Source organism: Paramisgurnus dabryanus, chromosome 3, assembly GCF_030506205.2.
Source record: "Paramisgurnus dabryanus chromosome 3, PD_genome_1.1, whole genome shotgun sequence".
NCBI classification, from domain to species: domain Eukaryota; kingdom Metazoa; phylum Chordata; class Actinopteri; order Cypriniformes; family Cobitidae; genus Paramisgurnus; species Paramisgurnus dabryanus.
In genome coordinates, this window is record NC_133339.1 from 37,685,919 (window position 1) to 37,708,823 (window position 22,905).

The window sequence follows — 22,905 nt, forward strand, 5'->3', positions numbered from 1 at the left end:
TTGAGGAAAACATTGCAGGATTTTTCTCATTTTAATGGACTTTAATAGAGCCCAACATTTAATACTTAACTCAACACTTAACAGTTTTTTTCAACGGAGTTTCAAAGGACTATAAACGATCCCAAACGAGGCATTAGGGTCTTATCTAGCGAAACGATTGTCATTTTTGATAAGAAAAATTAAAAATATGCACTTTTAAACCACAACTTCTCGTCTAGATCAGGTCGTGATGCGTGATGTGACCCCACGCAATACGTCATGACGTCAAGAGGTCACAGAAGACGAACGCGAAACTCCGCCCCAGTGTTTACAAATGTGTTGAAAGAGGACCGTTCCTACGTTGTTGTATGTCAACTGATACTAATTAATGTCTTTGTGGCAGTTTATTGTTTACAATGGTCCGCCAATTTGCGTTTTATATATGTAACACGTGACCTTCCTACGTCACTACGCATTTACGTTAGGTTGCGCTGGATCAGACCTAGACGAGAAGTTGTGGTTTAAAAGTGCATATTTTAAATTTTTCTAGAATTGTTTTGCTAGATAAGACCCTAATGCCTCGTTTGGGATCGCTTATAGACCTTTGAAACTCAGTTGAAAAAAACTGTTAAGTGTTGAGTTAAGTATTAAATGTTGGGCTCTATTAAAGTCAATTAAAATGAGAAAAATCCTGCAATGTTTTCCTCAAAAAACATAATTTCTTCTCGACTGAACAAAGAAAGACATCAACATTTTGGATGACATGGTGGTGAGTAAATTATCTGGATTTTTCTTTTAAGAAAATGGAATATTCCTTAAAATAATCTTCTCATCGCAATGATTTCAGATCACCGCAATGATTGCACATCTCTCTAAAAAACACAAGGGGGAGCTGCAGCGCCTGTATAAACAGTATCAGATTACTTTTAAATATGTGTTATGTGTTTTAATATTTACTGCCAGGTAAACCTTGCAAAATATTTCATTTAAATAATCACAACATTGTGTGAAAATTATTTAATGAAAAAACAAAAAATTTATCCGAATTAAATGTCAAAGAAAAAAAGGCAACTAATCGTCATAATTGTCAAAGCCCTAAAACAGGCAGTTAATCTTCATAATCCTCACAAGTTATTAGACATTTACCTGTCAGCCAAATTTCATAATTGTGACAGCCCTAAATGCAGTTCTGCTAAAATGGCTTAAGATCAAAGTCTCAATATCTAGAAAGAAAAACATAAAAATGTTCAATTATATTCCTAATTATATTTAAGACATTCAAAGATAGATCGTTTTTAAAACAACACTTTTATTTTTGTATAAATAACAAATATATGCACATTATAGATTTTTTTTGTCATAATAATTAGCGTAGATATCAAAGTAGTATAAATATAAGGGTTTTAGGACACACTGTCTGGGTTTATGAATTAAGTGAAACCTTTTATCTAGGAATGACTTTACCAGCATTTCACACAAAATATTGCATGAATGAGGCTCAATGTAAATGAAATTATTAGCAAAGACTTCATCTGTCTATGTGCGCTACGTTTTAAAGACACAAATGGAGTGTTGATGAGGGTCACGTTTCCTTATCCTCGCAGGTAAACCGTCGATATTAGGGAATCTCTTTAGCGGTTACACCACATTCTGAAATGAGAAGCAAGTACTGACATGAGCTTATGGTTTTATGAACTGAAGATCACATGTTTATCCATCATCATCATGAGTTTAAATCTACACGGTCTTACCTGTTCCTGTAACTGGGCCAGCTGCTGGGTTTGATTCTTTAATTTAATTTTCTGTTCCTCTGCCCACTTCATCAGATCCTTCAGAAGTGCTGTGTTTTTAAATGTCTTATCCTGTCAGAAGAGCATAAGTCAGTTCTTTCCAGTGTAACCGTTAAATGTGTACAGTTTTAGTGTTACTGAATTAAGGTGTCACTTTTCTGCATCTTCGGTACCTTGATCCTCTCTGGCAAAGAGCTGTTTAAGTCTTCCTCCAAATGTTTAAGTTTTTTCTTTAGCTCCGCCTCTTCCTGCTCCAGCCTAGTAATCTTGTCTCTGCTTTCTTGGGTCTGGGCCTGTAGACTTTCCATTTGAGCCTGAAAACAAAACGGCTGTTCAACACACAAACTCAAAAAAACAAAACACTAATGATGCATTTACACCAACCGCGGTAGAGGCGTGAAGCGCGAGTGATTTCAATGTTAAGTCAATGTGAAGACGCGTTGACGCGCGTCAGGAGGTCCCGCAGCGCGGAAGAGGCGTTCGGTGCGGCGCGGAAGACGCGTTTCCGCCTCTTTCGCGCGTGAAGCTCGGGTGAAAGGCGCGAATTGAGCATTGTGCGCGGTACGCGCAAATGGTGCTTTTTGTGCATCTTGCGGTTCACGCGAATTTGCGGCTGACGCCCAAGTTGAAAAATTTGAACTTTGGCGGAATTTCGCGCCACGTTAACCAATCAGGAGCCTCCTTGCTGCTGTGGTGGCAGCCCCGCCCGGAGTCACTCATTCAACCAAGGCTTGATATTGTCCATAAGCAGACACCCGGAGTTATACGACACAAGTTCTTATTTCTATAGAGGAGACAGGAATAAAAAGGACCTCGCTTGGAAGAGTGTCAGTGAGGACATTGGGCAACCTGGTAATTGTAATACACACTTCACTTTTGAGTCACGTGACGTTTATCGACCCGTGTCGTTTATTTTCCCCATAGTAAGGTTACCAAATACAAACTGGTAACTCTCTCGATAAATGCACAATCAACATCAGTCATTTTGCAAACAGACAACCGCATAGCACTTGCCCCTCCCACAAGAAGCGGAGTTTGCCTCTGACGTGCGTCAAATGCTTGCTTTTTCCGCGCGTCTACTCCGCTCTACACGCGCGAATGCATCCAAATTGTTCAAGCGGCAAACCCCGCGCGGTAGACGCGATTTTGACGCCCAAACCGCGTTTGGTGTAAACACAGCATAACTGTGTTTACATTACAAATGTGCGTAAAACTTATCCGATATGTCTAAATGTCGATAATGAAAAGTTTTTCCTCTCGGGATATTTTTTTTTCAATAGGGCTGCAACGGTTAATCGTGCAAATATATGTTTTCTCAGTGAATGAATTTTAATGAATTACGCTGAAATCCCGGCACATCCCAAAGCCAGGGGGCGCTCTCATGCAGAAACTCACAGAAGAAGTAGCATAACAAATGCTATTCCAGGTAATTTCAAAAGGAAGATTTATATCGCTGTTCTTCAAAAAGTTTTAGGTATTTTCATGATAATAAAGAATATTTTTAATGAGTTTGTTTAACCTTTTTAAATGCACGTCATAAACGACTCCGACTCATAAGGATTTTAGATTGATAAGGACTGACAAAATGCCGTAGTATACACACCACCTGTGCATGAAACACAGAATTGATTCTGAAGACGCGCGATTAATTGTTGCAGTCCTACATTACAAACATCACTTCGATGGATGATGGCTATTTTAGCCATTATTTTAATTGAAAGAGACGTGTTATCCTAGTGTAATCCTAACATTAACTCTTTCCCCGCCAGCATTTTTTATGATTTTCACAAAAGTTTAATCTTCTAGAAAATGCTCCTTTTAAAATATATCAACATACAATATATGAAATAAAAGAACAGACCCTCTGCTTTCAAACAAAAAATCTGTTTCATCCTACCGTCATGTTTTCTGTGTTTATCACCTCTCAAATATGTGTAGGTTTCATCAAAAACACCACATTTTGAGCAAAAAGCAGAGATAATTCAATTTTTCTGAAGGACTTTTGATAGAGATCAGATGCAGAGCGATCTTTAAAACATACACGGACATACAGCTGTTTGCCCTAGGGCAATACTTCCGGTTTTTATAAGTTGCGGAAGATGGATAATAGCGGTATTGCAGATTGACAAGATAACTCGTCAATGGCGGGGAAAGAGTTAATGCCAAGAAAAGCCCCTTATACTTAGGAGAGGCAACAAAATAGGTGTTTCTCAGAAGTAAAAGTACATTATTTTAAATCAAAGGAGTTATCCAAACAACATTGTCAAGGAAAGCCTGCTATACATGTATGATGTGTTTCTGGGAGTTTTGGGTAGATACCGCATCATCTTCAAGTAATGATTATGTAATTTTTACATCAGTTGACCTGAAAATTTTAAATACACCTTTTCCAAATTGCCTAAAAAATTACCTCGTGCAAGCGTGAAAAGTTTTTTGCGAAATATACGCGTTTCTATTGACGGTATTTTCAATTCGCAATACGAACTTGCGCAATTTGAAGGGTAATGGAAACGCAGCTATTGAGTCCTTTCAGGTAAAATAGATCTGATTCCTGTAAATCCAGTCTGAGACTGAGTGTGGAAACTATGGTAATGCAGGACTGTCAATCAGTGCCTGTGGGCGGAGCTTTATCAGTGTGACCTCACATTGACAAGAGAATCAAAACTTCATGTCAAACGAGACTGATTTGTTGTAATGGGGGAGTGGGTGGATTTTTCATTGTAGGGTGGTTGTGTTCACACACTGCCAGCACACATTTATGTCAAAACATCTTAAAGTAGATCCTAAAAAAATCTGACCAGATTCAATATTTTATCCAAAAAAAAATAATATCTAATAGACCTTCATTGTATGGAAAACAGCTGCATAAAGATTCTTAAAATATAACCTTTTGTGTTCCACAAAAACAAATATCATAAATGACAAAGTAATTTTACCTGAATTAGGTTGAGCTTTTCTTTGATCTGAAGTTCGGTTTGAGCCACCTGCTCTGTGTCAAGACCCAGCCTCTTGACCTTGCTCTCGGTTTTTCTGATGGCCTTCATCACGCGCTCCAGCTTTGCTTCTGTGCTTTGATGCATGTGATGCAGGGACTCGCTGAACTGCAACACGCCATACATGAGAACGCTCACCTCATCCACAGATGCCAGATTTCCTTTGCTCTGAATATTTTTCAACGGAGATGAGATGACACCGTTCAGACACAGAGCCGCACACAGCACACATAAAACTGTCTGCATCCTGAGCTGCAAATTCACACCGTCCTCCTGTGCGTTTTCAGGTATGGGAGTTGCAAGCAAACTGATGGCTGATGATGAAGGAAACAACCTTTTAATGCTTAGGTTACATGTCTGTGAACTGGCGCTGCTTTTATAAGCCGTGGCTGTGTGTCAAAACGTGGACATTGGGAAATCAACCCAGATATGGGGTCCTATCAGGGCTGTGCGTGTCTGGAAGAGAGGCAGAGAGAGAGACCTTGACTTATGACAGTCAGACAGAAGGTTGGTTGTATTGAACCAGAGACGTGCAGAGCGCTCGAACGGTTGCCAACACGTTATTCACCTTAAACTTCTCGTGTCATCCTTTATCCACCAAAACTGGTTCAGGTGCCAGGGCTTGTGCTCATTTTAGAGGTCATCTAAGGCCAACCTGCGAACCAGCCCATGCTTCTGATCTGAAAGGCAACGCCGCATGCATCGTAATCTACCCAAAGACAATTATGCTACACCATAAATCATAGTTCATAAATCATCAAGTTTAAAAGCATATCTTAATATTCAGCAAAGATCAAAATGGGCACCAAATCTTTTACTGAATCGACTTCAGTATACAGTAAACTTGTAAAAACACACGTGACAAACTTCAAAACGTGACTCAATAACATAAAAAACAGTATTTAGTGTCACAGGCAGTCAAAGAGATAAAGGCCTGGATGTTCATGCTGTTATCACCTGCTCACTGTTTGATTTGGGCTAAAGTTATGTGTTTCAAATCTATTTTCGTTCTCTGTTACTCAAACTTTTCAGGAGTTGGATGCGTGTCATCTCGTGGTCATACGTGCCTGTACCCTGATTTCAACAGCTGGTTCTCTAAGAACGTGTAACCTGAAGTTAACTTTGCAGTTTGCATGTTGTCTCTGGTGCTGCTCTACGACTGTATTGAATAAGTGTCGTTAACTTTTTGTAGACCGCTTACAGTAGTACTGTAGTTATAAACTAGACTGTTTGCTTTAGTACATTATACTTTATATCAGACCCCTGCTTTACATTATATCTTTACAAATGTGGCATTGAAAACAATTTGAACTGTGATTCCTGTAGCTTTATTGGTACACCATTGTGTTAGCAGTGCATAGGTTGTGAGTTAAATCGAAGATACTGGATCAGTAAGATGAACCTGATTATAAGATGCCCTCCCCCCCAAGGTGTACTCTTGTCTTTTATAAAGAAAATGCTTTAATTTCAAAATAGGTTTCATGAGTCAAAGGGAACTCATTTGGTTCCCTACATTCTTTAATACTTTTCATATGCTGAACAGTACCATATATAACATGCAGACATATTGGATTTATTTTAATATTTAATTAACACTAGAAGTCTGCGATACAATGAATGAGTGTAGTTTATCAGGTTGCTTCAGTCCATGTCAACTGGTTTATGTGTTTTTGGCACCACCTACCACATTTTTGCGCATGTACTGTATTATTGACATGTAATCGTCATGAACACTTCAGGATCTTGCCGGAAGTAGTAGGTCATCCGGGTACTTTTCGCCTACTGTTTTTTGGAATACAATAATATGAATTCGGACATACTACTTGTCTCGCCTACTGACTATATAGTATGGAAGTTGGCGGTTTCGGACATAGCCCTGGTCTAGAGCACCAGTATAAGATGACTTTCTTTATTGCGAGCCATTTCCGTGGAAAATAATCGTATATTTGGGACAACACGGTTAAAAATTTAAGCAGTCCCATTACTATGATTGGGGACAACTTTGTCGCCTTTGAGTAAAAAAAAACATTAATCGATAGAGGCTGACGATTCTCTAGTGGAGGGGCGTTGTACAGAGTCATGTAAGGCGTTTGCAAAACTGTGTGCGTGCGCAGTAGCTGAAATGACCTTTAACTCTTTCCCCGCCAGCGTTTAAAAAAAAGTTGCCAGCCAGTGCCAGCATTTTTCATGATTTTCACAAAAGTTTAATGCCTTCCAGAAAATGTTCTTCTTTAAATATATAAACAAACAATATATAAAATGAAAGAACAGACCCTCTGCTTTAAACAAACAAAAACGTTTCATCCTACCTTCATTAGTTCTCTTTTTATTACCTCTCAAATATGGGTAGATTTCTTCAAAAACACCCAATTTTGAGCAAAAAGCTGAGATAATTCCATTTTTGTGAAGGACTTTTGATAGAGATCAGATGCAGAGGGATCTTTAAAACATACACAGAGTTCTTTCTCTTTCACGTGAGGCGCTACTTCCGGGTTGTACAAGTTGCGAAAGTGCGGTATTGCGGAAAGCCGGAAATTCTCGTCATTGGCAGGGAAGCGTTTAACTCGTCGATGGCGGCGAAAGAGTTAATAAATGTGTTTATACAGCACAATTTTAGAGGGACACTCCACTTTTTTGAAAATATACTCATTTTCCAGCCCCCTTAGAGTTAAACACTTGATTTTTACAGTTTTGGGATCCATTCAGCCAATCTCTGGGTCTGGCGCTACCACTTTTAGCATAGCTTAGCATAATCCATTGAATCTGATTAGACCATTAGCATAACACTGAAAAATAACCAAAGAGTTTTGATATTTTTCCTATTTAAAACTTGACTTTTCTGTTGTTACATCGTGTACTAAGACCGACGGAAAATTAAAAGAAGGGAAACCTTATTAAAACAGGACAAAGATAGAGAGCAATGGACGGCCCAGGTGCACAACAAGCTGACAAGTACATCACTCTCATTCTGATGTAATAATCAAGGACTTTGCTGTTGTAACATGGCTGCAGGAGGCACAATGATATAACGCTGTGCCCGAAAATGGTCCCGTGCTATTGAAAGATACCAAGGGGACTATTTTCGGCTGCTACGTAATATCATTGCACCTCTTTCAGACATGTTACGACAGCAAAGTCTTTGATTATTATGTCAGAATGAGAGTATAGTTCCTAGCCATATCTAACTAGAAAATCGTAACTTTTGATTTTCCGTTGGTCTTAGTACACGATGTAACTACAGAAGAGTCAAGTTTTAAATAGGAAAATATGACAGGACCTCAGTCGACAGCTGAATGAACAACACATGATAGATTGATTATTGCTGAGGCAGTCAATCTAAATTTAAGGTGTTGTGCTGTTTGGGGAGTTTGATCATAAAGATCTTAGGATGTGATATAATCCGATAACACCTATGGGAAGTGCTACAGAAAGCAAGATGAAACTTCACCTGAGTGTCTTATTAAATCATTAAAAAAGCCTAAGGTCTGCACAACTGTCAAAAGTGTCAAACTGAACAAAGTTTGAAGACACTGTCATTCATCATGTCATTTGTACAGGCTTTTCCCAACCATGAGGGTTTCCATCATCTCATCCTGTCATCCATCTCTTTCTCCCTCAGGAACCTGCTGTACGTTTATCCCCAGTCTGTGAACTTCAACAGCCGGCAGGGTTCTGTGAGGAACATCGCTGTGAAGGTCCAGTTCATGGCTGGAGAAGACCCCAGTCAGGCCATGCCTGTAAGTCACAACCACACCCTGTCCTCACTCGTGACACTAATGTGAACACATCTGATACGATGATTTCATCCATCCGATGAACCTAATTGTGAGAAATAAAAGCTATCCAGATGTGGGCAAAAACCACGACAGGACCTTACTAAAATCCATCAATCCATCTGGCAGTATTTTGCTTCATCTAAAAGCACAGGTTACGCCAGTCACTTGAACTAATAGCTCGGTCTCCAGAGCTATTAAGCAGCACTCTGGGAAATTTCGGAGGGTATTTGGAGATTACTCCACGAACTGGCAAAACCTTTTACATTTTGGTAATCTAATCGCAAATGTTTCCAAACTCCCTAATTGTGTTAGAGCTGTAGTTCCACACCCTCCGCTCACATTTCATAATTTGTTTAAGGCTCGCGTGAGGCCAAACCTAGAGCAAGTACATTAGAAGCAAAATTCAGTTTGAAGTGATTATAAAATCCATGTGAGGTTTTATATTGTTGTAAAGCACCTCTCCGGTGATATCATGTGAAGTGATGATGTATGTCTCCCTCAACAGGTCATCTTTGGAAAGTCAAGCTGTGCAGAGTTTTACAAAGAGGCATACACACCAGTCATCTACCATAACAAGTATGGACTCTTGACTCAATAAAACCCCACTGTCTCAGTATTTTTAACCATAGTTTAATAGTAACCATTGTTTTTTTGGTTTGAACTGTGACAAAACCATAGCCAAAACAAATGTTTGACTAAATGTACCATCACTTTTTCTTAGTTTCTGTATTTTATTTCTTATCTTTGATTCATGCAGGTCCCCAGAGTTCTACGAGGAGGTAAAGATGAAGATTCCTGCCAACCTCACAGATAACCACCACCTGCTCTTCACCTTCTATCACATCAGCTGCCAGCCCAAGCAGAACACCCCGTTGGAGACCCCCGTGGGCTACACGGTGAGATACAGACCCTCACACTTTTTTACCTACCTTTCTTGTCCTGACAGTCACACTTGAAAAGCGCACCGGGTCACTCCACGAATCAAACACCTCTATGTGACCCCAAACCACCCCCATTTCAAGAAACGCATGAAACTTCTTCATGCATCATCTTCCCCACACTCACATTCACTGCTGTGATACTTACGACCCCTTTAAAGTTGTAGTGTCACGTGTGCACGCTGCCATGCTGTTGAATTGTGTGCTTCAGGTTAAAGGATTAGTCCATTTTCAAAAAAAATCCAGATAATTTACTCACCACCATGTCATCCAAAATGTTGATGTCTTTCTTTGTTCAGTCGAGAAGAAATTATGTTTTTTGAGGAAAACATTCCAGGATTTTTCTCATTTTAATAGACTTCAATAGACCTCAACACCTAACAGTTTTAATGCAGTTTAAAATTGCAGTTACAAAGGACTCTAAACGATCTCAAAAGAGGCATAAGGGTCTTATCTAGCCAAACGATTGCCATTTTGGGCAGAAAAATAAAAAATATGCACTTTTAAACCACAACTTCTCGTCTTGCTCCGGCTATGTGACACGCCAGTGCGACCTCACGTCATTGCGTAATGCCGTGGAAAGGTCACGTGTTATATATATGAAACGCACATTTGCGGACCCTTTTAAACAATAAACTGACACAAAGACATTAATTAGTATCATTCGACATACAACAACGTCGGTATGGTCCTCTTTCATTCTTTATATTGTTGCACCCTTAAGCCTCTTTTGGGATCGTTTAGAGTCCTTTGAAACTGGTTTAAAAGTGCATTTTTTTGTTGTTGCCAAAAATGACAATTGTTTCGCTAGATAAGACCCTTATGCCTTGTTTCAGATCGTTTAGAGTCCTTTGAAACTGCAATTTTAAGCTGCATTAAAACTGTTAAGTGTTGGGGTCCATTAAAGTCCATTTAAAATGAGAAAAATCCTGGAATGTTTTCCTCAAAAAACATAATTTCTTCTCGACTGAACAAAGAAAGACATCAACATTTTGTTTGATATGGTGGTGAGTAAATTATCTGGATTTTTTTTAAGAAAACTAACTAATCCTTTAAGAAAATGGACTAATCCTTTAAGGTTAATAATGATGTTGCTCTTCGCAGTGGATTCCTCTCATGCAGCATGGCCGTCTCCGCACCGGCACCTTTAGTCTGCCTGTGTCTGTGGAGAAACCTCCACCCAGCTATTCTGTTCTCACTCCTGATGTAAGTGCTGTTAATAATCCACCTGTCATCTTTTTGTATAATTATTTTCATGACCCAAACGTAACTGCGCCATAGATTGTAATGAGAAAGTTAATTGTAAAAATTATACTGTGAGACTAGACTAAAATATAAGATAATTATAATAATTTAATACATGAAATCATGATCAGGTGTTATTACGCCCTTGTAATTATACATTAACAAAAGAACTAAGGATTAAATAGAGGCAGAAGAAAACAATATTAGACATAAAAATATATCTCAAAATTAGACATCAGTTTTCTGTATTCATTTCAACTACTGAATGTTTGTATTGGGACAATCCTAATGTATTGTATGTATTGACATGACAGGGTGGGGATGACATCTGTGGTCTGTATCTATTTCAGGTTCAGCTACCAGGAATGAAATGGGTGGACAACCACAAAGGAGTTTTTAATGTGGAGGTGTCCGCGGCCTCTTCAGTTCACACACAGGTAATGTTTGTTTTCCACATTTTCAGTACACATAATATATTTACTTATTCATTGCAGTTTCTTTGTTGGTAATATAAACTTTTTTTTGTTCCCTAAGGTATCATTATAATAATATTGAAGTTATTTGCATAAAAAATTAAATCATTTGACCAAACTTTTTTAATCCTCTGACTAAAATGAACTGATTTGTGTGTTTCCCTTTAAATATATATATTATTTTTTTCGGGGTAAACCCCTGCTTTAATGATTGATAGCACAGATTATCAACACTAGAGATAGAAGTATAATTCACTTTTACGCATACGGGAGGATCCGCACACAGAGCACATGTCGCAAAACCCGGGTTTGTCACATGCTGATTAACCGTTGGGAAAATTCCGGTATCGTATCACCGGGTGGGAGGGGCTTATAAATGCCATGCACATTTTACTTTCACTTTTGAATTAGAGGCAATTGTTTAAATGCAACGTTTGTATGTACTGCATTAAATGTTTATGAATCTGCGTGCAATGCGTCTTTGTACAAATGTACGTACAAGTGTACGTGTACGTACAAGGTAAATAAACTGCATTCACTGCAAAAAAATACTTTCTTTCTTAGTATTTGTTTTCTGTAGACATATCTAAAAATTCTTCAAACAAAATGTATTTTCTTGATGAGCAAAATGTATACCATTTAAGTCAATTTGAATTGAAAATTTAAGAAAAAGTAAACTTATTTCAAGATATTTTTCTTAACCCATTGGCAGATTGTTTTAAGCACAAATTTACGTATCTAAAAACTAGATTTTTTTCTTAGGTCATATTGCTCATAAAGAAAATTTATCTTGATTTAATTTTTTTATATATTTTTACTGAAAACAGAACAAAAATGCTAAGTAAAAAGTACTTTTTTGCAGTATTGCAAGGCTTGTGTGTTTGTCTGTGCACATATGTTTGTGTACACGTAAAAATTATGACGATGTGTTTCTAACATACATACACGTGTGCACGGGTTGTAAAATGCACAAGTCAGCATTTGGCATGGATCAAAAAAGTTAATCAAAGTTGATGAACAGGTATTGTTTAAATGTTTATGAAACTTTTATAAAAGGTTTTGATCCACTTCAAATCTTGACTAGTGTAGAATTTAAATGAAATGCGTTACTTTCTTGTTTTGTCTTAAACCGTTGGGACGTAAGTCAGGCAGCATTAAAATGACAAGGACATTTGTTTAAAATAACAATTCATTACTTTTTTGACATCAGGATCATTTAGAAGCTTTGCAAAAACGCTTGTTTTCCATAGCCAGCAACAGCAATGTTTGTCTGAAGTGGCAATCTTATTACAATCTTAACGTAATTGCAAACAACTACTCTTTTTGGGTCCACACGCTCCTCAGCCTGAACGCAGTGGGAGGGGCTAATGATATAATGATGTGGAAATATGTGTATGGAAATACTTGCCCTATGACAGGTTATATAAAAATGTGGTCATATTAAAACTCTCCAAACCAGTTTCATTATCAAAGAGTAATAAAATTTTTATGTGTTGAATGTGCTTGTAGGACCCTCATCTGGATAAGTTCTTTACTCTTGTGTATGTTCTGGAGGAGTACTCATTCCCTTTTCGACTGAAAGACGTTATAATCACAGAGGCAAATGTGGAGGCGGAGCTAAAGGCCAGTATGGCTGCTCTGAAGGGGGCGCTGCTGGACACGTGTGTGCGCTTTTTGCATCAGCTGATGAGCAAACTCATACTGTTAATCGTTCACCCACCTGTCATAGCAGGACAAATCGGTGAGAAACACTAGTCGAGCTTCAGATAATTCTTCCATTTGTTCTCTTCATTTATTTTACATGATGTTGCAACATCTTGTTGTTTTATGCAATTGTGTGATGTTTCAGAAAAGCTACAGGAAAGTGCAAATAATGTACAGATCCAAACTGAACAAATTGTTAATGGAGCCCCTTTTTTGGACACTGAGTGCAGTTACATGTACCACACACATTTTTTGATAACACTGAAAAATCAGCTAACTACAAATTCTAAGTTAACAAATTGCATATATGACCTTTTAGGGGATTTATTTTATTTAAATACAGTTGTGTAAACATATATTTTGTCTTTTAATCCATTTTACCACGTCTCAAATGTAGTAAATCTTGGCCGAGCTGCTTTTGAAGCCATGGCCCTGCTGGTGAACCAGATCCATAAGAACCTGGAGGGGAACCAGGACCACCAAGGCCATAACAATCTGCTGTCCTCCTACATACACTACTGCTTTCACCTCCCCACAACCGAGCCTGTGGCGCCCCCTGCAGGTTAGTGATCTTTACAGCATATGGATACTTTCTGTTTGGCTAACAGTGTTCATTGTTATGTTACATATAATTTGTTACAACAGTCTGTTAGCTGTTTAGAGAATAAATGAAAAGAGGATTTTAGCTTTCTTTTTCAACTTCTAGCTTATATTTCTTTAAAACGGGTAGTTCTAGCCTAAACCGTTTGGTTGACCCAAACATGTAGTTCTTTGGTGTTGCTACTGGCCCAGATATTTCCAGCTTTACCTTATACGGCTATTAAATACCGACTTGACCTCAGAGAGACTCTGAACCATTAGCAAAACCATAAATGTTACTCAACATTTTTTCTCAAGTATGCGTATCACACAAGGAACTGATTCTGATTCACTCTCACTTTCATTTGGCCTCAAGCCTGATGTTTATTTAAGGTCAAACACTGGTTTGCTTATCTTGATTCCTTATTAGGAGCTGCACAATACGAGCTCCCCATCCATTATGCCACGCTCTCCAGGGCCACGGGAAGACCCAGCACATTGCTCCTGTCCCGCTCCAAGAGCATCAGTAACTCCAACCCCGATCTGGCCTCCACCCCTGCCACCCCCGATGAAGAGGTGCAGAGAATTATCGGCAGCAAGGTGGGCTCTGACTTAGCCGTTTTATTGCCTGTTCAAGTTGAATTGGTCCGCCCAGTGTTGATATCTTGATAGGCAGCTACAAAGAATTGCATTCGAAATTTCCTACTGTGCTATTTACTGGAGCTTCAGTATCAGAGGCCTTTTTACACCTGGTACCAAAATCTGTTTAAGCCAGTCTGACTAAAAGTGGACAGTCACAAATATAGATGTGAATGAGGTTTAAATCTTTTTTCAAACTGCATATGAAGAGCTAAGATGCAAAACCCTCTAAGTGCGTCTGACATGTTTTATTGTAAATCAGCATTTTTTTATCAGACTCCTTATGGATTCTGCCAACAAACCGGTATTTTTAAATGACTTGAGGCTGGGATTAAGTGGTTTTTGGGCAAAACATTTTGATGAACGACGTATAATTCATGCAGAGAGCATTTGGTCAAACTATAAACATAAGGGATCGGTAGGTTCTCTTGAGATGCATATTAGGTGTAAACTGTGATCTGTCTGTCTCGCTCCTGCCTTACCACTTGTGATCTGATCAACCAAAAATAGATCTTTTACCAGGTGTAAACAGGACCAGAGATTGATGTGTTTATGTCTGTCTGTGGTTAATATTATTTATTTACCAGCTAATAGTGCTATGATGTTCTGTTGTGGTTCTGCTGTCCCTGCTTCTTCCTTGACTGCGTTTCTGACCTCTCACCTCTTTCCCCTGAATGAATTCCCCGTTCCTGTACTTCCTGCCCCGCCTGTGACACCCATTTGTGGATGATCAACTGTTCCTGTGTTGCGCTGTGGTGTGTGTTTGTATCATCATTGAATAAGCAGGGAATAGACCGCTCACATTCCTGGGTAAATTCTGCTTATGCCCCGGGGGGCTCCAGGTCCGTACTTCGTCGGAACCCAAACTCCAGCTGTGAGCTCAAGCAGGTGCTAATTACAACCTACACCCTAATGCCCCTCCCTACTGTCTCAGACCCTACAACCCTAATGCCCCTCCCCACTGTCTCAGACCCTAATGCCCCTCCCTACTTTCTCTAACCCCACAACCCTAATGCCCCTTCCTACTGTCTCAAACTCTACAAGTCTAATGCCCCTCCCTTCTGTCTCAAACCTTACTCCCTAGTGCTCCTGCCTACTGTCTCAAACCCTACAACCATAACGCCCCTCCCTACTGTCTCAAACTCCGCAACCCTAATGCCTCTTCCCACTGTCTCAAACCCTTCAACCATAAAGCCCCTCCCTACTGTCTCACACCTTACTCCCTAATGCTCCTGCCTACTGTCTCAAACCCCACAACCCTAATGCCCCTTCCTACTGTCTCAAACCCTAATGCCCCTTTCTACTGTCTCACACCCTACAACCTTAATGCCCCTCCCTACTGTCTCAAACTCCACAACTCTAATGCCCCTTCCTACTGTCTCAAACCCTACAACCATAATGCCCCTCCCTACTGTCTCAAACCTTACTCCCTAATGCTCCCGCCTACTGTCTCAAACCCTAATGCCCCTTTCTACTGTCTCACACCCTACAACCTTAATGCCCCTCCCTACTGTCTCAAACTCCACAACTCTAATGCCTCTTCCTACTGTCTTAAACCCTACAACCATAATGCCCCTTTCTATTGTCTCAAACCCCACAACCCTAATGCCCCTTCCTACTGTCTCAAACCCTACAACTCCAATGCCCTTCCCTACTGTCTCAAACCTTACTCAATAATACTCCCTTCCTACTGTCTCAAACCCTGCAATCCTAATGCTCCTGCCTACTGTCTCAAACCATACAACCATAATGCCCCTTCCTACTGTCTCAAACTTTACTCCCTAATGCTCCTGCCTACTGTCTTGAAACCTACAACCATAATGCCCCTTCCAAACTTTACTCCGTAATGCTCCTGCCTACTGTCTCAAACCCCACAACCCTAATGCCGCTTCCTACTGTCTTAAACCCTACAACCATAATGCCCCTCCCTATTATCTCAAACCTTACTCTTTGATGCTCCCGCCTACTGTCTCAAACCCTAATGCCCCTTCCTACTGTCTCACACCCTACAACCCTAATGCCCCTTTCTACTGTCGCACACCCTACAACCCTAATGCCCCTCCCTACTGTCTCAAACCTAACTCTTTTGATGCTTAATCACTAATGATCCCGCCTACTCTCTCAAACCCTACAACCCTAATGCTCCTGCCTACTCTCTCAAACCCTACAACCCTAATGCTCCTGCCTACTGTCTCAAACCCTACAACTATAATGCCCCTTCATACTGTCTCAAAAGTTACTCAGTAATGCTCCTGCCTACTGTCTCAAACCCTACAACCATAATGCCCCTTCCTACTGTTTCAAACTTTACTCTCTAATGCTCCTGCCTACTGTCTCAAACCCTATAACCATAATGGCCCTTCATACGGTCTTAAAAGTTACTCCGTAATGCTCCTGCCTAGTGTCTTAAACCCTACAACCATAATGCCCCTTCCTACTGTCTCAAACTTTACTCCCTAATGCTCCTGCCTACTGTCTCAAACCCTACAACCATAATGCCCCTTCCTACTGTTTCAAACTTTACTCCCTAATGCTCCTGCCTACTGTCTCAAACCCTACAACCATAATGCCCCTTCCTACTGTCTCAAAAGTTACTACGTAAAGCTCCTACATACTGTCTCAAACCCTACAACCATAATGCCCCTTCATACTGTCTCACAAGTTACTCAGTAATGTTCCTGCCTACTGTCTCAAACCCTACAACCATAATGCCCCTTCCTACTGTTTCAAACTTTACTCCCTAATGCTCCTGCCTACTATCTCAAACCCTACAACCATAATGCCCCTGCCTACTGTCTCAAACCCTACAACCATTGTCTCAAAGCTGACTCCCTAATGCTAATTTTTACTATCTTAAACCCTACAACCCTAAAGCCTCCTCCCTGGTGTCTCAGACCTTATATCTGAATTTTTGTCCTTGGTTTCTTAGCCCAATACCCTAAAGTCCCTCTTTACCACCTCAAACCATACACCCAAAATGACCCGTTACTGTTTTAGACAAATGTTACACAATACTTCCAATGATTCACCCCTAAGAGTATGCATTGTTTTTTACCCATTTTCTGGATAGTTCACCCAAAAATTTAAATTCTGTCATTTACACACTGTCATGTGGTTCTAAACCTGTCTCTTAATTATGTTTAACAAAAAGTAGATATTTTGATAAATAATGGAAAACACACAGGTGATGATACCTACTGATTCGCATATTATTTGTTTTCCTTCTATAAAGGTCAATGGGAACCATCAACTGTGTGCTTACCATCATTTATCAAAATATCTTGTCATCTCTAATCAACATTCTAATAAATCCTAATGTCCCAGCACTGCACCCTTATATTACATACTCTGTGACATTGCCTTTAACTGATCTCATCAGCATTACAGTTCCCATCTTCGGGTGATATATGTATGTGTTTATGTGAATGTTGGTGTGGAAGGTTTCGTATGTCTTTGCATCTTCTTCATCATTCACCTCTTTAACCTCACCTCTCTTTCTCGCCTTTTGCTGACTAGAAATGTAGATTCCAACTGTGCTACATGTCTCTCACAATGATGGAAATATAAAACCCAGGTTGCATAAATATATTCAGTTGTACTAAATGCACTAAAGTATTACAAAGTCAAAGCCAGTTGTTGTTTTTTTATAATAAAAGCATAAATATGGTTGATTATTACACTTTGCGTCACTTGATTCTGATTGGTCAATCACTGATATTTTCATACAATGATGTCAGTAGCAGTATATAAACTAGGAAATATACTATACTATGTACATTTATACATAATATACTGTATGCGTTATGTTCTCTTATTTTGAGTGTGTTCCTACCATAGCTGAACCTGGGTTTGTGAATCCAGCAGACATTGTTTTATCTTTTTTCCTCATCTTCCTTTCTTACCTTTCATCATCCTTATCATCATTCTCATGTGTTCACCCGCTGGTCTGCAGGCCAGTGAGCGTGGCTGTAACCGCATGTCTGCCTTCATCGAGACCTCCTCCATTATCTGCCCACCCTCCAGGCAAATAGCCAAGAAGGTAGAGCCTCATACTCACTCATTCACTCACTTCTTTTTTATTATTCATTCATTCATTCATTCATTCATCCACACATATATTATTATAATTTGTCATTTTTTGGGGGGGTCAACCTTGAAAGCTAGTTCACCCGTTTCTGGTGGTTTTTGAAAATGGGGTTTTCAATGAAGGTCTGTGGTTAACATTGCTTGACAGTTTTTTCACCCAACTACCTAAACGGCAAACTGTTCTACAGAGCGCATTTTGTCACTATGTTGTCTCAGACAATGACTTGTTTTAGTCCTTAGGTTGCAGTTTGTTAGCAACATAAGGACTGCAATTCTCCTGTGTGGGGACATTAATTGAGGGAGTTTCTCTTTGGTTTCAAAATTCATGTTTTGGGGTTATGAGTGTGTAATTTATGTCACAGAATAAAATGTGAAGTGCTGTTAACTTCAGACCGTATTTATAAATCAAAAATCCTGTTTTGAAAACCCATTTGAAGCCAAGGTGCCTGGTAGGGGTGTGATGAGATTAGGTTCACGTGATCAAGAGAAGATGAGATTTTTAAACTTTTTAAGAAATCCTCAATGATAAAATAAATGTAAGAGCTGTCCAAGCTAAAAACAACCTGCTCGGATACTGGTTTAAGCTGATCCTTGTCCGGGAAACCACCCTTAAATAATCTAAACTCAGATTGAGCGTTTAATCTGCTGACACTGATCTCCTCACACCCCTAGTGCCTGGTAAATGCTAATTCTCTAGACTAAGTGTGTGTGTATGTGTGTCCGTATGTTATGATAATGATCTGTGTGTTTAGTTGCTTCATGCAGAACTGTGTGCATGTATCTGGTGTCTGTGTTTTGATAATGCCCTGTGTGTTCAGTTGCTTCACGAAGAACTGGCTCTTCAGTGGGTGGTGAGCACCAGCAGCGTCAGGGAAGCCTCTTTGCAGCAGGCCTGGTTCTTCTTTCAACTTATGGTCAGTTTATAGTTTCACATTATGGACAGCGACAATATAAAGCAGTAGTCCAGTCTGATTTTATAACACAGATCAACTCCTTCTGTGACCCTGCTTGTAAATCCAGGCTAAAGTCTTATAATCTTATGATGATATTAAGAGAATTAAAGTTTGATTATTCATTTCTTCTATTGATTTAAATCTTTGACATGACCTTACTCAGTCAATATTAAAGATTAAACAGGTGTTTGCTATGATGTTTTTTGATGCGATAACAGGTCAAGAGCATGGCCCATCATCTCTTCCTGTCCTCACGTCTGGACATGCCGCGACGACAGCGCTTTCCAGACCGCTTTGTGGATGACATCGCCGCCTTAGTGTGTGCCATTAGCGCAGACATAGCCAGCAGGTATCACAAGGTAAGACAGGCAGATCTGTGATTTTTCTTCTGGAGGAACATAGATCGACACGAACACACGCTGCAGATAAGATGGTGCCTTCTGCTTTGTTTCATGACTGTTTACTTGTGCTGTTATTTAAGGCGGTGATAAATCAACAGGATGCATGCTTATCTGTGTTTGGTTCTGTGTCTTTGTCTTTCAGGATGTCGAGCTAGTGGAAAGGTTAAACAGCAGTCTGGCCTTTTTCCTCAATGACCTGCTCTCCCTTGTGGACAGAGGCTTTGTTTTCAACCTCATCCGCTCTTATTATAAACAGGTTCATACACAAATATAGCTACTTGCATGTGTTTTTGATTATTATACTCTCATATTTAACCAGTGTTGTACCAATCGTGCAAGTAAATTCACCCCAGCGCATCAAAGTAATGTTTTACTTTCTTACGACTGTGTGTGTTGTGTCTTCAGATTAACAATAAACTGCACACAGCTCAGAACCCAAGCTCTCTTACAGCACTGAGGATGGACTTCATACGTATCGTCTGTAGTCATGAGCACTACGTCACCCTCAATCTGCCCTGTGCCACACTCAGTCCTCCCGCCTCCCCTTCACCCTCCACATCCTCCACCACATCTCAGGTACACCCACAAACACATTCATTAACTCTTTACTTGTCATTGATTAGTTATCTCGTCAATTAAGAGGAAACATTTCCCTGCCAATGACGCTCTCCTGATGAGTTTTTATGGTAATTTGTAATTCCGCTATGAATTATGTTTTGATAAATGTTCTAAATCTGATCTCTAGCAAAATTCCTTTACTAAAATGCAATTATTTTAGGCTTTTTGCTCAAAATTGAGTATTTTTGAAGAAACCCATATTTAAGAGGTTGTAAAAAGAGAACAAATGAAGATTGGAACGTTTTCCCATTTTGTTTATTTTTTTGTTTGTTTGAAAGCAGGTGGTCTGTTCTGTTATATTTATAAAAGCAAAAATTTTCTGGGTGGCATTTTTTTTTTAAAAAGCTGGTGGGGAATGAGTTTAAAGTGGATTGTTTACTAACATTGCAAGTGCATTACTGAAACCGTGTTTTTTTTTTTTTTTTTTAAGAAATAGTTTACTCCAAAATGACAATAATAACCCCATAATTTACTCACTTTAATGCCATCCTAAAGTAAGACGTAGTAAGACGATTATTGGTTCTCATAAGTTTCTTGAACCAATTTTTTTAATACTTTGTCATCTAGGTTTACGTTTACATTTGATGCAAGCAATGTTTCGATTAGTGTGACGGTTTAATAGTTAACTGCATTAAAAATGTCCAACAGTTAGCATTACTGCGTCTTTTGTTTGTTTACATTTAACAACGACTCGAAAACCCTTGTCTGGCATCAAATAATTTAAGCAATAATTTAAGACAAACACATTCATTCAAGTCTGCGTCCATGTGTTTGTGATGACAGTGCTTTACTGACTGAATTGAAATCCAAAAAAAAATTTACATTTGGGGACATCTAGTTGTACCGACATGTTTACTTAATTTTCTTTAGACAGATCCATCTTTTCATTTTCCATTACATGATTTATTCACTTGTGTTTTATCTGAACTAGATAAACATCTATCTCACAACCCCAAATGTACCATGATTAATGTTATTTATTTGATGCTTATGTGGACAAAAGTGCACTTACATGTAAAATCAAATTTAAATTGGGTTTGCATCAGTAGGGGAGAGTGGGGCACAACCTAACGCTTTTTGGTTTTGGCTCAATCATTCAAAAATATTTGAGTTTGATTAATTATATTTTTACACAAGCAACACACACATCTCTGATACAAATAAACATTTGAAGTTTGTCTCTAGTACTTACAATTGTGACAGAAGTGCAAACGTTACAACTTACCCCATAGGTGGGGTTCATTGTAACAGGCAGGGGGTTAGTTGTAACACTTGCTAAAAATTAAGTTTGCAGGCAAATATTTCAATACTATTTTGTCTATATACTTGAATTGGATATTGTTTATATATCTGTCAATAATAGACAGGTATCCACACTGTATTCATTCATCCAGCATTTTTCTAACAATAGTTCAATTATAAATGGATACAAATGTCTAAATATGTGAGAAAAAGAAGCACAGTTATGACAAACATTTTTTTATATGTGACCCAGTCTGTAATAACCATACTACAGTTTTAAAATCAAATTCTAAAATAATGAGCGTCAAAGTCAGATTTTAGCCCAGTGGTCACCAATCCTGGTCCTGGAGGGCCGGTGTCTCTGCAGAGTTTAGCACCAACCTTAATCAAGCCCACCTGAAGCATCTTAATTAGCTGCTTCAGGTGTGTTTGATTAGGGTTAGAGCTAAACTCTGCAGAGACACCGGCCCTCCAGGACCAGGATTGGTGACCACTGTTTTAGCCATTCATTTCATTATGATTTCAATCTTTGACGTGACCTCATTCAATCAATATTAACGATATATAAACAAAAATAAATTTGACACACGATTTTTGATAAGACATGCACATTTATTTTGTTGGCAACTAGCAATCATTCGTGTGTAGCCTATTTAAAAAAAACCTACAAGAATTATGCTCAAGTTAGCGTTACGTTTTCATATCGATAGTGCTGAGGGCTTAGTTGTAAAACAGCGTTACAATTAACCCCGCTGGGTCAAAATATTTTCAAGACCTGCAGACATATTTCAAAATGATGCTATGTTTTAGTCAACAAGACACTGATTAATATGACATAAAATTGGATTTGGTATCTTACACACCCAACTTAGAAAGCATATGATAAAAAAATTTACTTGCATGCCAACAAAAACACTCGTTCATCAATAACTCTCTGGAAAAACATTATACAATTACAATAATTTGCGGGAGTGAAAAAATACTGGAAAAACAAAGCGCTCAACCTTGTGCAACAATGTAAACAGTCTGTGTTACAACTAACCCCACATTAGTTTTTTCCCCGTACACCACTACTTTTTACATTTCTAGAAATTGTTCACAAAACCATGATAATATCGATAATCGTGGTGATTTTGGTCACTACAACTGTGATGGTTTTCATACCGTTTCATCTCTAGTTTAGATGACTAAATACACTCAAAACACACATCATTTTCTCTCACAAACATATAGTTTAACTTGTGTTATACATCATGAAATATTTTTGCTTTAAATGCATTTATTTATTTACTTTTTATATTTTAAGAGCTATAATGACATGTTCTCTTGAGAAAGAGCACAATTTGTAAATGTTTATAAGAACTGACCTCAGTCCTCAGAAATAAAGTGTTAGTGGTCGAGGTTTTCCTGCTGTGTTTGTAATTGCACAGTGTGAAGTGTTTCCTAAAGTCATGCAGGAGTTTAAACCCTGTAATGATAGATGCCTTTT

General features: G+C 38.9%; 2 protein-coding genes across 6 annotated transcripts in view; one reads left to right on the forward strand and one right to left on the reverse strand.

Annotated features, from left to right (window-relative positions):
- dock6 (dedicator of cytokinesis 6) overlaps nucleotides 1-22,905 on the forward strand; it is a 50,578-nt gene that overhangs the window by 15,380 nt on the left and 12,293 nt on the right. For 2 of the 5 annotated variants that reach the window (XM_065252962.1, XM_065252991.1), the window contains exons 15-28: nucleotides 8,382-8,499; nucleotides 9,044-9,114; nucleotides 9,296-9,434; nucleotides 10,581-10,682; nucleotides 11,072-11,158; nucleotides 12,704-12,935; nucleotides 13,296-13,460; nucleotides 13,908-14,077; nucleotides 14,903-15,004; nucleotides 18,069-18,155; nucleotides 19,021-19,116; nucleotides 19,374-19,514; nucleotides 19,699-19,812; nucleotides 19,962-20,132. In XM_065252962.1, the coding sequence (XP_065109034.1) occupies nucleotides 8,382-8,499; nucleotides 9,044-9,114; nucleotides 9,296-9,434; nucleotides 10,581-10,682; nucleotides 11,072-11,158; nucleotides 12,704-12,935; nucleotides 13,296-13,460; nucleotides 13,908-14,077; nucleotides 14,903-15,004; nucleotides 18,069-18,155; nucleotides 19,021-19,116; nucleotides 19,374-19,514; nucleotides 19,699-19,812; nucleotides 19,962-20,132 (1,795 nt within the window). The remainder of the gene's footprint in view (nucleotides 1-8,381; nucleotides 8,500-9,043; nucleotides 9,115-9,295; nucleotides 9,435-10,580; nucleotides 10,683-11,071; nucleotides 11,159-12,703; nucleotides 12,936-13,295; nucleotides 13,461-13,907; nucleotides 14,078-14,902; nucleotides 15,005-18,068; nucleotides 18,156-19,020; nucleotides 19,117-19,373; nucleotides 19,515-19,698; nucleotides 19,813-19,961; nucleotides 20,133-22,905) is intronic. The other 3 variants (XM_065253062.1, XM_065253179.1, XM_065253123.1) reach the window with 2 other exon arrangements.
- angptl8 (angiopoietin like 8) lies at nucleotides 1,269-5,127 on the reverse strand. The gene is made up of 4 exons (XM_065252838.2): nucleotides 4,706-5,127; nucleotides 1,943-2,083; nucleotides 1,731-1,841; nucleotides 1,269-1,629 (listed from the first exon to the last, which is right to left on the reverse strand). The coding sequence occupies exons 1-4, from the start codon at nucleotides 5,006-5,008 to the stop codon at nucleotides 1,618-1,620; spliced, it is 567 nt and encodes a 188-aa protein (XP_065108910.1). The 5' UTR covers nucleotides 5,009-5,127; the 3' UTR covers nucleotides 1,269-1,617.